The sequence below is a fragment of the Abramis brama genome (assembly GCF_963993115.1).
Source record: "Abramis brama genome assembly, chromosome: 17".
In the NCBI taxonomy this organism is placed as follows: Eukaryota; Metazoa; Chordata; class Actinopteri; order Cypriniformes; family Leuciscidae; genus Abramis; species Abramis brama.
In genome coordinates this window covers 5,973,549-5,990,396 of record NC_139979.1, presented here as the reverse complement: position 1 = coordinate 5,990,396, position 16,848 = coordinate 5,973,549, and the positions used below count along the sequence as shown (strand labels likewise).

At 36.6% G+C, this 16,848-nt stretch overlaps 1 protein-coding gene across 2 annotated transcripts in view; it reads right to left on the bottom strand.

The window, feature by feature from the left end:
- Nucleotides 1-414: 414 nt before the first annotated feature.
- The window catches only part of rgl2 (ral guanine nucleotide dissociation stimulator-like 2), a 24,944-nt gene continuing 8,510 nt past the window's right edge, over nt 415-16,848 (bottom strand). For both annotated transcript variants that reach the window (XM_084088020.1, XM_084088021.1), the window contains exons 3-20: nt 14,447-14,494; nt 13,412-13,495; nt 13,161-13,327; nt 12,242-12,295; nt 11,940-12,133; nt 10,741-10,850; nt 10,338-10,553; nt 10,138-10,241; nt 9,753-9,837; nt 9,357-9,416; nt 7,921-8,007; nt 7,650-7,682; nt 7,436-7,557; nt 7,260-7,349; nt 6,326-6,419; nt 3,729-3,956; nt 3,393-3,507; nt 415-2,701 (exon numbers count right to left, since the gene is read on the bottom strand). In XM_084088020.1, coding sequence (XP_083944146.1) covers nt 2,520-2,701; nt 3,393-3,507; nt 3,729-3,956; nt 6,326-6,419; nt 7,260-7,349; nt 7,436-7,557; nt 7,650-7,682; nt 7,921-8,007; nt 9,357-9,416; nt 9,753-9,837; nt 10,138-10,241; nt 10,338-10,553; nt 10,741-10,850; nt 11,940-12,133; nt 12,242-12,295; nt 13,161-13,327; nt 13,412-13,495; nt 14,447-14,494 — 2,073 coding nt within the window. In that variant the 3' untranslated portion in view covers nt 415-2,519. The remainder of the gene's footprint in view (nt 2,702-3,392; nt 3,508-3,728; nt 3,957-6,325; nt 6,420-7,259; nt 7,350-7,435; nt 7,558-7,649; nt 7,683-7,920; nt 8,008-9,356; nt 9,417-9,752; nt 9,838-10,137; nt 10,242-10,337; nt 10,554-10,740; nt 10,851-11,939; nt 12,134-12,241; nt 12,296-13,160; nt 13,328-13,411; nt 13,496-14,446; nt 14,495-16,848) is intronic.

The following is a 16,848-nucleotide window of genomic DNA, read 5'->3' as shown; positions in this document are numbered from 1 at the left end:
AAAAACAATACCTTTATGCGTTAAAGCGCTTGAACCCTGTTAATCACTGTGTGCAGTTATATTTATTATTTATTATAATGATAACATACAATATTATTGTCCTATTATTATTATTATTATTATTATTATTATTAATATATTTTATAACTGCAGATGATCAAAAAATGGAGCAGGAGACTTAGCAGGACATGGTTGATGTAAAGAAAATGGTATTACTGTAACATATTTTTTATAGTCGGTATAAACATTTCTATTTGTGCTTGTGAGAGCAGTCTCTGTAAAATCATTTTTAACAGTCCTTATCCAGTAATCATGAATGTTTTGATGAAACATGCAACATCTAGTTTATAATTGGTTTTCACATGTAAACGTAATGACATTTTGAATGCATAAATCAGGTCTGAAAGCTGTCAGTTGTATCAAAATTAAAGTTTATTACAAGAATAGGAGGTATGTAGTGCATAAACGTGTCAGAATACAGATCTGACGGTACAGGACTGAAGCTGCAACATGCTTTTCACTGCGCAACACACCGGAACAACATTCACACAAGAGCACCCGATAATAAGGCACTTAGCAAACAAGTGACCAAAAACAAAGGCTATGATTGGAAAGGAATACTAGCTTACGACTTACTCGCTGTATACATCACATTATTTTGTTGAAAGAGTATTTGAAACAGTTGCCATTTTTCCAGGATAAGCTCTCAAACAGGAGTATGCTACATTGCTGTCATCATCATGTTTAATTCAACATCCACTTATCATCTTGTAAAATAAAAACTCTTTCATATACTGCACATTCTGCCAAATGTAGTAGGTATACAGAAATGTACTATATGCAGCAATAGTAAGTATGGTAGTATGCTATTCCGAAAATAACCAAAGGCTGAAAATAAAAGGAGACCCCTCTTCCTTACTGCGAGCTCTCGCATGCCTCCGTTCCCACAGAGACGTCAACAGCATACGAGTCAGAGGAGCGCAAGGTTCATCAGGGTACAAACAACAGTGTTGTTTTTTCTATTCTTGATGATCGTAGCGTTATGCATTTATCGGTACAAAAATAATGTCACAGGCACAGCTTTGTTGCATTTTTTTTAAAGGAATCGATTTGGTTTCGTAGAACAGCCACAACTGGAGACCTGCAGTGCAACACTCTATTGGCTCTGTCCCAAAGCCTAGTGAGCTGCCTACATGGCATTATAGGTGCTCCCTACGCAAGGCCAGTTTCAAAATGTAGGCTGCGTGATTATGCCGCCTTCTAAGGGTGCGTTTACACGACAACGATGTACTGAAACGGGAAAGAATCCCTTCGCATTTTTTGCAGACGACAACGTTGTCAAAACGTTCCCTGTTCAAATGGATCCGCGAAAACGACTAAAAATGCTGTATTCTGCTGCCAGGCCAGTAGTTGGTGCCGTCACTTTGTAAGGAAACACTACGCGTCTATAGACTGAATATGTATTTGTTGTTTAAATTGTGCTATATAAATAAAGTGGACTGGATTGGAATGTAATACGCATGTGCATGATGTCACAGTTTTCACAAATCCACGTTTTTGTGGTTTACGTGTATTTAAAAAAAAATTGCACTTTGCAAAAGTTTTCACCCCCCAAAACTTTTACGTTTTTAGTTGAAAACGGTGTTGTGTAAACGGCCCCTAAGAACTTTTACACAAACTTTTTACTAGGTTTTAGAACAGAGCCTCGATATTACCATGACCATAATAAATTCTGTTTAAATATTTAAAGAGAAAGCACACAGTAAGCATGATCAGTTTGCATACTTGGTGAGACCATTCGAGAGTGGCTGTGTTTTTTGCGACTCTTCTTCAGGTAGGTGGGTGTTTTTCAGTAGCTTTTTGCCCACACAGAACAGCTTAGGGTTTGAAATGTTTAGACAGGTGTAAGTACCTTCTGTAAGTGTTTATTTTATCATGTTGGGTTTATCTGCTTTCTCAGTTCATTAATAATGGATTTTCTTGGTTAATATACGGTAACCAATGAGCTTTAGAGGTAGACGGGGGATGCTGGCATCAGCAAAAGGTACATGATTCTGTCTTGGAATTCATTATGGATTTATGAAATGTAAGAATAGTGCAATGTTTAGCAGTAACTAATATTTTAGAGCCATTTCAACCAAGCTTTCACTAAAAAACAAGGAACTCCCGCACACTATCAGTACTTGCAAAAGAGAATCAAAATTTTATTAGTCGCGAGACCGAAACTTTGCTAATAAAATTTTGATACTCATTTGCAAGTACTGATAGTGTGCAGGAGTTCCTTGTTTTTTGTAGATTTTTTGACCTACTTATTTGGTCTTTTTTTCCCACGCACTAATCACCTGCAGGTGTGTGATGGTGTTTGCTAATTAACCAAGCTTTCACTCAAATTACTAATATTAGGACTTAAGAAAATTATTTTTGAGTCAATATTACACAGTTACGTCACAGAGCGCTGAATGAAATATTTTGTGCCTTTTCTTTTGAAAGTACTTGGACATGAATATCCTGTTTTTCTGTTAAAATAGTGTCCGGACTAGTCTTCTGCCCTTGGCTTTGATTCGTGGGAAGGTTGCGCTGGTTTCGTTGCCAAGAGACGGAGACCCTGTTGGTGTATTTCCTCCTCTTCTCCTTAACAGGAAGTCCACGCTAGCTGAAGACATGGCATAGAAGACGTTTCCTGTGGGAGGTATTATTAGCTCTGTGGAGGAAGAAAAGAAAGACAAAGAAATACGTAAAATACTTATATTTATAAAATATACATTTTATTCAAATCTTAATTTTTTTTACGCTACCATTCAAAAGTTAGGGGTCAGCAAGATAAAAAAAAGAAAAAAAAAGAAAGTCTTATGCTCACAGAGGCTGCATTTATTTGATCAAAAGTACCATAAAAACAGTAATATTGTGAAATTGTATTAAAATTTAAAATAACGGTTTTCACATGACCCTGAACAGTGTCACATGATCCTTTCAGAAATCATTCTAATATGCTGATTTGCTGCTCAAAAACATTTCTCATTATTATCACAGTTGAAAAGAGTTGCTTAATATTCTTGTTGAAACCGTGATAATTCCCCCCCATTTATAGGAGATAGAAATCGTTTGTGACAATAAATGTATTTACGGTCACATTTGATCAATTCAATGTGTCCTTGTTGAATAAAAGTATTACATTTTTAAAAAAAAATTGTACTGACCCCAAACTTTTGAGTAATAGTGTATATTAATTTATATTTTATTTAAATATTTTATTTGATTGACAGCTGTCTGTTTTTTTTTTTATCATAATCATTATGTCAAATCATTATGCCCAGAATAATGTTTTCTCAATTTAGGATGTGATTCGAAAAAATAAACACCATCGTATGACATTTAAAAAAATGTGACATCACCTTTCCCCTCCGGCAGCATTTGGATCAGCTCGTATTTAGAGGCTTCTTGGGCATTCTGGTTGTGCTTCTCTAATGCAGAACTGATTATAGTGGGTGTTTTATCATTACTAGTGACCTGAGGCAGCACAGAAAAGAAAGTATACATTAGAACAAAGAGCGACAGCATCCATATTAAACAGGAGCTGACATGAAATGCAAAAGTTGGTCTGATGTAACACTGGATTGCTGCTGTGAAATACAGCAGTTCAAAGCCCAAAAGTGTGGGAACACAGTTTTTTTTACTTTCAATTTTTTCACTTTCATTTGACTTTTGTTTGTTAGACTCCAGAATGTTACCAGAATGCTTCTGTACAAGTTGCCGTCATGTAAATCCATCCGTATTCTGACGATTCTGATCTCAGGCCCCGCCTCTGTTTTGTTATTGGTGGGGTTGTTGCCACAGGAGACAGACCGCCGATGTGATTTGATAGCTGTAGTGGGTGTGGTCAGGACAGAGGGCGTGGCATCATTGGGCGTTGGTGACGAATCAACATCCAAACAGGAAACAGATGGGGATTTCACATGCTGAAATAGAGTTAATACAAATTATGACAATATTTTTTGGAATAGTTCACCTAAAAATTTAAAATTATATAATAATTTGCTCACCCTCATGTCATTCCAAATATAATATTTTGCTAAATTAAGCGTCTCTTTTCCATAAATTGGAAGACTACAGTAGCTACAGTAGACCACAAGCTGTCAAACTCAAAAAAGAACAAACTAGATTTTGGCAAGGATCTGTGGGGGGTTACCAGGTGTTGCTAAGTCTTAAAATGCCCATATTATGCTTTTTCGGATATTACCTTTCATGCAGTGTGTAATATAGCTGTTTATGAATGTTGAAGATCAAAGTGCTTGATAAATGGAGTTACTGTCTCCTAAAAGAAATGATTCTGAGAAATGAGAAATGATTCTGAACTGCCGAAACGAAGTCTTACCCAGCAAACACATTTGCGTTGTGGCAACGTCTGTGGCACCTTGCATTTCTGCTATGGCAACGTTGCTGTCTACGTGTTTACAGCATTGTAACAACGTAGAATTGTAAGAGGCGATAGGGCTGTAGCAACGTTGTTGCGCGACATTCAGCAACTGAGAGATGACGTTCTGACAATTTTTTGTTTTTATGCTAGATAGGCCTATAGATATCCCCATTTAGCATTTTATGTTTTGAGGTTAATTTTTAATTAGTCAGATGTTAGATAATTATATTGTTTTTTTTAAATATTGTTTATCCTTATTATTATTTAATGGGGCTATCAGTAAATTAGCCTAATTATAATCAACACCTGCAAGTGTACACTTTGAAGAGTAAAAATTACAGAAGGTTACACGTTAATTCAACTTTATTAAAACTAACTGCATATGTGGTAATCAAATTGCACTTCCAAAAGTCATTTGTGGAAAAAAGAAAAAAACTAAATAAATGAATATACAAATTTATAATTTATAAATTATAATAAATAAAACATAAAATAGCAAAGATCAGAACATTTAATGAACAAAACCGGTTCTGTACATGACAGACAGTAGTCGAAAGCCGGACGATAAAGTTCGGTAAACGGAATCAGTCCAGGAAACATCCACAAATCCAGAGGAGCAAAGAAACGAATGAGACTAAATAGCAGACAAATGAAATGAAAAACTAAACAGTGTGAGCGAGGCTACATTAGTCACATTAGAAAATGAAGTTGTAGGTTGTGTTTGAATAATCACGTATCTTATTTAGCTGAGGTAAATAAAACGCAGTACTCACGTATCCTTGCTCGATGAAGAACGAGACAACACAATGAGCCCAACGGGCGGTTGAAATTTAAAAGGCTGATTTTCGAGCTTCAGGGCAGTGACGAGTACATATTATGTAGTCCAGTGGTTGTCAAGACACCGTTGGCACAACCTTAAGCAACGGCCCTGAACGGTGGTTTAATGTCAACATTGTAACAATGCTGTAACAACCTTCACCACACAACGTAGTTAGCAACCTTTTGGCCATGTTGGTAAAACATTGTTAGAAAGTTGGGTACGTTGTGCCAACGTTCTGTGTTTGCTGGGTACTTCCTTCTCGAACCTACGTAGGTCTGTAGCAAATTTGCATAATGCCACCCTACGGTCTTCATTGGCTGCCTGCAAACAACGTCCACTATGACCCGTTCTCAAACACTGACCCGTTCTCAAACGCTGACCCTGAGGCCTTGAAGGGTTTGGTTCATGTTGTCGACATGTCGAGAAAACGAGCAAATCCACTATGCAAAGTATGAGGACTCGGGCTCCAATTGATATGGTAAAACCGACGCTTTTGTTACTGTTCGTATTACTGTGTAACAAAAGCTGAGGAAGACTCCAGAGTTGAAATTCAGATATGGTAATAAAAGTTTAGTTTCCGACACACGCTGTAAGCGGTCGAACATTCACAACAGACTGGGCCATCTGACCAATCAGAGCAGAGTAGGCTCTCGGAAAGGAGGGGTTTAGAGAGACCGAATCCTTCATTGAACCGTTTCAGACACTGTGAGGATAGAGGTGATGCTGCAATGTATATTATGGGAAAATTAAAGTGTTTTTCTTTTTGTTGTTTTTTAACCTCGGATGCATGTAAACCTATTGTAGGAGACCTTCAAATTAAAATGTATTTGGATCATGAGAAACACAAATTCAGTCAAATGTGGCCAACCTTTTGTCTAATAGTGTGAATTTTCACAACATTCATGTAAAGTGCAAAGAATGAAAGGTTGTCATGGATCAATTCCCAAAAGCAATTTTAAAATGCTATAAAGAGCCTCTGTGGGCTCTCAAATAATAAATATCTCAAAGTTGCTGATAACACTTTGGAAGCCGGGCTTTTAAAGGCCCATTACTGCCAAGTAATCAAAATAAAGCTCTTTATTTGCCCTTACCTTGCAAAGCTTAGAGAGCAGGTGATTGACAGGAGATTGGATGTCAAACATGCCATCAGCATCCATTGTTGTATTTGCCACGGTTGAGAGAGCACTGTAATGGGAGAAAAGAACGATCTTGTCACAAACTGTATTCAGTCGGGAGGCTCTTTGCCACGTGCTGCTTATGACATTGATTCTTTCTGAACTGACTGTAACCTGGAGTATAAATACAAAACTCAAAATCAGCAGTAGCTTTGAAGTCACACGCTAACTGCAGACGATAAGTGTGTCTTTGTCCTGCTTTAAAACTTCATTTCGTTCGACTCGAGCAGCATCACGGTGCTTAAGAGCTCATGAAAGAAACGTCTGTGTGTGCATGTCAGGGACTGAGCTTGATCCTCAGAATAGCCTACAGGAAGATTGTCATGAAGAGTTATAAAGAAAAAAAAAAAGAAAAAAAAAAAAGCCCAGGATTTATTTAGCAAAATAAGAAAAATGCATATCATACTACAGAATATAGTAGTGTTTTCTAAAAATGACCTACAAATTTGTTGCATATATTTTCAGCAGAGAAAAAACAACAACGCTGAATGCAAATAATAATATGCAACTACTGTACACATAATGGTGTATAGAAAATTTAATTTTTTCCCATTTCTTTGGCAATGTCAGTGTCACAAACTATACTGTATTGTGGTGCAAATGCATTTGTCATCTTAAAATATATATATCAATATATATTTTTTATTAAGATATATATATATCAAAATATTTTATAATAAGAAAATGAAACCATTTTGTAGAATATATTATCTTCTTGTAATTTTACAGCACTTTGGTCACATTTTTTATTTTATTTTTGATTGGAAAACACTAATTTTGGACTCTACAGTAACAAATGCTGTGTGGTTGTTGATGTAGGACATTAGTTTACTGAACATGATGTTCTTACTCAGGATGCTGTGTGATGATCACTGTAGGGTTCGAGCCACGCCCAGGACTCGGCTCGCCCGGTACTTCAATCTGATTGGACAGCTTGTAGCTATTTAAAAACACATGGTCAACATCATATAGCCAAACAGTGTGTATCTGAGACGTTAAGCATAGAGTTACAGAAATATCACTGACCTTTCCTCTTCACGTAGAGAGGGTACGCTGTGATACCACTGAACAAACGTCTCATCCGTTCTGAAAATGCTGTTTTTACATGAGGACTGAAGGAGGCGAATTTGAGCAATGACTTCAAACTCCTAAAATCAAGAGAATGTGATGATAATACCTTTTTAACTTTTTTAAAACCACAAATAAATGATAATCAAGTATATAATGTCCATAAACTCACCCTTCGTCTTTTATCAAAGTTAATGAAGCCGTTCTGCAAGAGAGTAAATGTTGGTTCACACATGTTGGTTCCTGCTATGGCTTATACAGTTGACTGTTAGTTTTGTTTTGACACATCTCGATTCTACCAGATGACTTTTGACTAACATTGTGAAACCACTGCTATTTTTATACCTCACAGCTGGATGTGCTGCTGATGCTGATGCTGATGCTGTCTATTTTGTATTTTTCTGTTAATTGTATTTCATGGCAAGCTGAGAACTATACATCACCTCCAATCTGTCTTTGACTGCAGTGTCCAGCATGGTGAGATCTCTGAGGAAGATGCCCAGGTATGGCACAGTTCCCTGAGCACACGACTACAAAAGAAATACAGCATTCAGGAGCAGATTTGTTTCAGTATGCATCAAAGATTATAAACGGCACATAACACTGATAATATTAAAGCTGCAGTCCGTAGTTTTTCCTCTTTGTCACCATCTCTGTTCGAAATCCGCAATTGCAGTTATTCGTGGAATTAGCAACTTTACGTGGGTTGTGCCTCGGCTCGGCACAGCGCGGATGAATCCAATGTTTTGAGGAGAATGTGCGGCTGTCAGTTGCCGCGCCGGAGTGGATACTGTCATTCGCAATCACAGATTCTACTTTTTGGAAGTGACCAACATAACAATTTTCACCGGAAAATGTCGTCTGAACAAGTAACATCCACTTTGGTTCTGACCAACTAAGGGAAAAAAAGCACTGCAGTAAATCTAACGATTGCTTATCATATCACGTCAAACCGTGCAAATGATACTTTGTTCACAAATTGTTAATGTTAACAACATCAGCATTGCGTCACTACATCTAATGCCCTTCCGATATCTATCCTTGTTTTCGCATGTGCCCGGTTGCAGTCTCTTTTTTTCTGTAGCCACTCCGAAGTCCGAACGAAGTCTTTTGCATTTTACAACGGGTGAATCTCCAGTTGTCACTGGTGATTGTCGTTTCAACCTTTCTGGATCCGCCATCAAATTGATAAGTTTATTGGTAGCACTTTACAATAAGGTTCCTTTATTAAACATTAGTAAATGTATTAACTAACATGAACTAACAATGAGCAATACATTTACTACTGTTTTTGTTAATCTTTGTTAATGTTAGTTAATCAAAATAAAGCTGTTCATTGTTTGTTCATGTTAGTTCACAGTGCATTACCTAATGTTAACAAGATTTTAATAAAGTATTAGTAAATGTTGAAATTAACATTAACAAAGATGAACAAATGCTGTATAAGTGCAATTCATTATTAGTTAATGTTAACTAATGTAGTTAACTAATGAACCTTATTGTAAAGTGTTACCAGTTTATTTATATCATGTGCTGTGAGAAATATAAATCTCCACCTCCAACATCCTCAAACGCAATATAGCCTCTACTAGCCGGGACACCTTCTTTATGTGTACAGATGTGACGTAATGACGCAAAGACATGCTCGAATTTCCTGCAGAAATCCACCAGTACCACTGGAATTAAAAACATTATTACAAGCTTACCGTTTTGAATCGAGCTAAGGCAAGCAGATAGTTTTGAACACTGGCTGGTTATGTACTTGCACAATTTATTTTGGATAATTTTTAACCCAAAAAAGTTTCGGACTGCAGCTTTAAGTATATTTGATTATGCTAAAGAGGAAGTGTGTGTGTGTGCTTTATTTAAGGATGCTTACCCCTGTAAATCTCCTGTTGTTCATTTTAGTGTCATGGTTTGCAAATTTGGAAGTCCCCTCCTGTAGAATGAAAATAAATAATTAAATTAAACTCGGTTCGGTTCCTGTGTTTGCAAAATGTCTCTGTATGATGCATTTAAATCAGGCATGTTGTTGAATTACACAACAAGCACAGTGCATAAAAGACAACCTCACACTGAATATGTGATTACTCGTTCTTTTCATGTCATCAGTTCCTCCCTTCAGGCCATATTAAATTGATGCCGTTCTCTACGGCGATGAAGCACAGAACATCGATTGGCCTGATATTTTCCCATCAATGCATCGCCATGCTCTCTAATAACATTAGCGAAAACGCTGTTTGAATTGGCTGCTTTGTGTCGTGGTGTGACTAACCTCTTTGAGTAGCTCGCGGCTCTGGGAGTAGTTGTCTTTCTCTGAGAAGATGTCAGAAAGTTCCTCGTATCTCTTCACAGCTTCTCTGTCATCATAGAGCAACAGACTTTAGGTTATTCTGTGCTGCTAATGTTAAAAAGTATGCAACATTCTCATACACCATGCATCCTGTCATGGTGTATGATATATACATATAAATGTCATATATATATATACATATAAATACATTTTTTGACCATTTTTATATATTTTAAAATGCATTTCAAACATATCAGAACATATTTTTGCCATATGGGTGGAAAATCTATGGGCCAAGCTGTTATTCACACAAATAAATGTTGACTTCAATAATATCCCTTTAATGCATCATCAAGTAAACGCATACCTGTCTGTCTCATGCCAGGTCTTTCTCAGTCTGTGGATTGGGTTACTCTGCAGTGCTGATAGAATGGCGTACAGTGAGGAGAAGTTTTTCCTGGTTCTGCAGGCCTGTTTGGGAAACAAACCACACGCATGCGAGTCATTTATCCTGGCTGATGACATCATCAGTGTCTGTGTCTGAGTTTACAGTTAAACTGCTCTTACTTCTGCAACACTGATCCATTTCTCCAGCAGTCTTGCTCGCTGTTGGCTCTTCAGACCCGTGTTCCACAAGGACGAGGCTGTGACGGCATTCGTTAAGCGATTAAACTGCTTGATAGTGGCTCTGACCGACCAGCACGCTCCTTCCTGGCCCTTCTTATCTCTCTGAGACCATAGAGACCCCAGACAGTGATAGGGCACCAGCTTTAGAAACAGATCCTTAAGGAAAAACAAAAGGATTTCATTTAAGGATATTACAGACAGGTCTAAGATGTTCAAAGCCCTCAAAAAGTGTGGAAAGCTGTGGAACATTTTGCTTTAAGTAATTATTTCTAGTATCAAACTAATCACTGGTCTTTTCCACAGATGTAAAGGTAACGTTTGTGAGTGGTATGATCACACTCACTGTCTCAATCCTGGTCAGCTGTTCTGCGATCACACTGGATGGAAACCCCAGGATGCTGGTGGCATCAAACTCCGAGGGATCAGGAGGAGATGTCACGCCTTTGGTAGGATCTGTAGAAGATCAATACGGTATGAAATGAATATGACAAAGTGGACAATAAGAACTGCTGTGTCTGTCTAACCAGCAGTCAGAGTTCAACAGAAATGCTTGCTAAGAGGCAAATGTGCTTCTAAATGGAAAAAAGTTAATAAAATAAAAAGGTTTGGGGTCAGAAAGATTTTTTTTTTTTTTTTGAAATGAATGCTTTTATTCAGCAAAGATGCATTAAATTGGTCAAAAGTGACAGTAAAGACTTTTATGCCACAAAAGATTTATATTTCAAATAAATACTATTCTTTGAACTTTCAATTTAACAAAGATTCCTGCAAAAAATCAAGGTTTCCACAAAAATAACTGTTTTCTACATTAATAATAATAAGAAATGTTTCTTGAGCAGCAAATCAGCATATTATAATGATTTCTGAAGGATCATGTGACACTGAAGACTGGAGTAATGATGCTGAAAATACAGCTTTGCATCACAGACATTAAATATATTACAATATAAATTTTAAATTAAAATAATATTTCTAAATATTACTGTTTTTACTGTATTATTAATCAAATAAATGCAGCCTTGGTTGGCATAAGAGAACACATTAATCTTCCAATTTCTTCCAAAACAATTTTTAGCCAGTGAAGAATATTATAATGAGTTTGACTATAGAAATTTCCTTGACTTTTTAGGATTGTATAAATTTCCATGACTTTTCACTAATAATTAAAAAATTCCAAGATTTCCAGGTTTTCCATGAGCATTTGAACCCTTAATATAAAAATTATAGTTTGACATTCAAATTATTATTCAAATTAAGTTAATCAAATCTAAGAATTGCATACTAAGGAAAAGCTCATTGTTGACGTAATTTCCCCCCCTCATTTCAAAACTCAAGAACTTCATGTAGCGATACATTCCTGCCACCAAAATGAAAATATGAGGTACGAAATCCATTTTCTTGTGACAGGTTGCAACAGGTGGTTTTACAGTGAGACTGACAAGCTTGCGATGCTGCAAGTGACACAATAACCTGCACTGTCTGTCACAGACGCACAAACAAACGGTGAAGGACTGCCTTTGTCAAAGAGCCAAATATCCTAACCTGAGAGTGAGCCAGACAGCAGTGTTTTCTCTCTCAGCTCCTCGGTGATCCTCAGCAGTCGGCCCCTGATTTCCGCCCCTGAGGAGTCTTCTGGAAGCAGGGGGCCGATCCGCTGCAGGCAGGAGGGATCGCTCAGAGAGCGGAAGTCCTCGGGATAGTCACTCAGCCATGTACTGAACACCGTACACACCGCCCTGAACACAGCAAATGCCCATAAATACTGTAACTTTACTATCACAATACAGTCATAACCGGCTATCATTCATTTCTGTTTATAGCTTGATGTGTTCAGTAGTACATACTTGTTGAACATTTGACGAGTGTTACTTTTGTTCTCACCAGGAGGATTTCCCAACCTAGAAAATAGTTCATATGAAAATGAAGGGTTAATGTACAGTCAGTTATTACTGAAAATAATTGGTATATTAATATTATTGCAAGTTGTGTGATATTGCATTTCCAGAAAAGTTGGACAATTTTGTAAAATGCAATAAAATCAAGAAATTTCTAAATCAAAATTTGTTAATATTTACAAAATACATTCAAGTTGGTCATTGAAAACATTGGAAGTTTTTTCTTTGTACTTGTCAGCAAATAAAGGTTCAAGAGAATGGACAAATCACAGATAATTGATTTTATTGCATTTTAAAAATTGTCCCAACTTTCTAGAAATGGGGTTGTACATAAGGTTGGGTGATATTGCTCAACAATCTAAAAAGTTTTTAGTATGTTGATGTGTGCGTGTGCATGCGTGCGTGTGTGTGTAATATTAGTCATTGTTTAGATTCAAAATGTTTAATGCAATAAGTAAACATTAAGAAGGCATGTTTTCCACACTGTTTTTCACTAAATGAACACAAAGGATTATATTTGATGATTTTTTATTTTTTATATTTTAAGATATGCCAGTGCAAGTTGCTTTCAGTTAAAACTTCTCAAACATGCATTTTAGTCTATATATTTTAGGGTATATGTTTATGTTTGCACTATGCTGTTCAGAGACACAGTGTCTCGTTTCTTCCCCATTCACATGACAAGACATGACTAATGCTGCAAGACATTACAAAACAAGAAAGGATCACACAACTGATCTTAGTTTTGTTTACTGTATATGTTTCTGAATTTAATATCACCAACTGTCATTGCAAATGTATCATCAGTATTTGATATATGAAAGACAATAATTTTATAACTATTTCTCTAACTATATAGGTGCTTTACCTGTCAATCAGAATGTCCAGCACTCTCTGGGTGGAGGTGAAGGTGCGATAGGTGGAGAAGAAGATGGAGATGAAGGAGGAGTCGCCCATGGAGAAGGAATGAAGGAGATGGAGGACCAGCTTTTCCTCGGTCCCTGCTTTGACGTGCTGAGAACGGGACGCTGTGGACTGTGGGAACAGAGGGGTGAAGACGTCAGGACAGAACTTCTGGATGACACAGCATTGAGCCTCACTCAGGAAGATGGGACTTACCCGTGGGACGGTGGGGGAATCGTGCCCTTGTTTCACCACCACAGTGTAGATGATACCGTCTTCCTTCATTTCAGACACAGTGGACTGAACCAGAGAGAGATCAGAGTAAGTAAGCAGTCATTTTCCTAATATTTTTATCCAAAGTGACTTTCAGTACACTTATAAGAAGATCTTGGGGTTAAGAGCCTTACTCTGGGTCATATTAATAAAAACGTATTGTTTGCTCCTTGCAAGAATTGTTTGTCTTGTATAGCCAAACTTTTGATTAAAGTCTGCTCTAGTTGGCAGTTTATTTTGGCCAAGACTTGTCCACTTCACTGATCAATCACAATTTGTTTTGTTTTTGCTTGCCATTTTAATCTGCAATAAATTACTGTAATAACAAATGCTAATATCCTGGTGTGGAAAAAAACTATTTAAATGAATACACAACTGTAATCCAAAAGTAATCAATAATCATTATTGCACAGACATACCACTACCAGTCAGAAGTCTGGGCTTGGTAATTTTTTTAAATGTTTTTGAAAGAAGTTTCTTATATTGTAAAATATTATTACAGTTTAAATTAGCTGTTTTCTATTTGAATATATTTTGAAATGTAATTTATTCCTGTGATGCAAAGCTGAATTTACTCAGCATCATTACTCCAGTCTTCAGTGTCACATGATTCTTCAGAAAAGCTGATTTGCTGCTTAAGAAACGTCTTATCATTATCAATGTTGAAAACAGTTGTATTGCTTCATCGTTTTGTGGAAACCATGATTCTTCAATAAATAGAACATTACTGTCACTTTTGAGCAATTTAATGCATCTTTGCTAAATAAAGAGCTTTTTTTCTTTTTTAATATCTTAGGCTACGTTCCGACTGAGTGCTATGCACCATCATGTTATTTTTCTCTTGCGCATGCGGGTCAGCGGGTCTGTGATCAATTCACACTTGAATCTGATATTGGCCAAATTCTTTTTTTTTTAAACAATGTGAACAGCCAACCAAAAAAATAAAGAAAAAAAAAAAGAAAAAAAAAATAGTCTCACCAGGTCCAGTGGACAGTACCATGTGGTCTTCATTGGGGATGGATCCCCCTAATAGAACACAGACAGAAAATGTAAGTGCATCATAGATTTTGAATTTAAACACTGTTTAGACTGGAAATGCAAACATGTAGCAAAATTAATTATTGAGATTAAACAATCACATAAATTACAAGTGTGAAAACTGATTGTTTTCCGACAGGTTTCCAGAACAACTCCCCACATCTCCCATTGGTTGGACAAATAGATTGTCCCACCCCAAACTAACACCATTGGTTGAGCTGGTCAGGATGCACTCAACCTCATCTCGAAATGGCTAAATATCAGCCCAGTTATTCAGCTGTGCTATTAGATGTAGCCAAACACAACGGCTGCATTCAAAGCAAGGTAAGCATGAATGGTACAATGTGTCTGGTTTGACATTTAAACCCTAAATGCTCTGAGGCATCACATTTACATGTTATCTTCAATAAAAACGTAATGTAGGAGTGAAATCTTTTCATGCAAACTTCTGCCACAACATGCAGCCCTTAAACTGACGTGTGTATTCGAATGCTTTTGATTTAGTCAACTCATCTGACCGAGATTTTCCGACATGAAAAATGCATGAGGCAACGGCCAAAAACAAACCCAGTGACAAGGTTATGAGTAAGTGTCTGAGACGTCCATATGCTTTGCGGAAGACTGACACACATTGATAACTTTCTAAGATCAATGTTCAATTTGAATACAAATTTAAAATCTTTACTCAAAAAAGCAGCTATTTTGCCTGTGCATTAATTGCTAAATTGTTTCAAAGCACACAAGATACTTAAAGAAAGCCATAACCCTAAGCAAACCAAACATTACCACCGTTCCAGTTCTCTTGCTCAAAATCATTCAGTGTTGTGTGTGCCACAAATTGAAAAACAACACAAGGAAACATGCTACCTTCAACTCAGCAAGTCCAGACAGGCAGAAATTTGCCAACTTCCTTGAAATCTTTAGAGTTTGCCGGAAAACTGCATTTTCTTCAGGCCTTTTCATCTGTTCGATTTAATCTGTTTTTCTAGCTTCTGTTCTTAGATGGGTGTTGATTTCATTCGGTGAGATTCTTAGTCAATCTGTCTTCCCTGCTCCAATCTCACTCTCTCTGTTATGGAGCCGTTCAAACACACCTGAGCTTGTCGCTAGGCCAACCCCCTCTACACACACACACACACACACACACACGTCACAAGGGCACTCCTGTTACAGACTCGCACCACAATATCTCTCTTCCTCCTCCATTCATTCAAGGGTGAATCACAAAACCTCTGGGTCATATTTCACCTCAAAATCAAAATGTACATTTACCCTAACTTAAGTCTATTTTAGGACCAAGATTTTTTGCATTATTTTTTTTGGTTGACATTATATATTATTATTTATTTTATGGAATGCAAATATATGCAGATATTTTACATAATGTTCACACTTTTTTCTTCCATACAGTGAAAGTGTAAAAAAAGAGCATAAAAAGTAGCATAAAAGCATAACAATAGTCCATGTAAATCATGCACTATACTGTACATGTGTATATATATATATATATATATATATATATATATATACACACACACACACACAATCATGAAAATAATGTCAATGCAAAGAAATCACAAAAAGAGTCTTCCTTTTCTTTATGCACATAAGTAATTTAAGTCCTTATTTTGATTTTGGGGGAAAATAATTATAATTATAATATATATATATATATATATATATAAATAAAAAATATAATATGATATGGAAAAATATAATACATTAATGTTATTTTGTCATGCAAATAATGTAAAAAAAAATCTAAATGATCCTAAAAATAGGTTTTCTTTTCTTTATGCAAATATGAGTACTTATTTTGATTTTGGGGGGAAATATGACTGTTAGGTCTCATGCTGTTCGTTAAACATGTAGACAAATGCTTGATAAACCTGTTTGGCGAAGTTTAAAGCAATGAATGAAGCCGGAGTAAATAAATATACACGACTGTATTGCTTCAGATTTCAAGAATGGCAACCTTTGTGTCTACTGCTGTATGTAAAACAGCCATCGTTCTACGCCTGATCTTAAAAGAGATCTTCTTTAAAAAGCAATGCGTGACATGACAAATGGCTGCTAATAAAACACAAGGCAACACCTGTTTATCTAAAAGGGATACTCGGCCAAAAGCACATATTGACATAAAGAGGGTGACATGCTGCGCAGGTGTAAGGGCTTTGGTTACACTTTATGCAGTCCTGAGGGCGATGTGCATCGACCACGCTCATTACAACCCAATTTCTATATATTATAGTGTTGTTTATATGTAATGAAACAGATGAGTTCCATATTTCAGCTGACGCTGTGAGCCACTGCCACAGGTGAACCACAGACATAAAGTTATA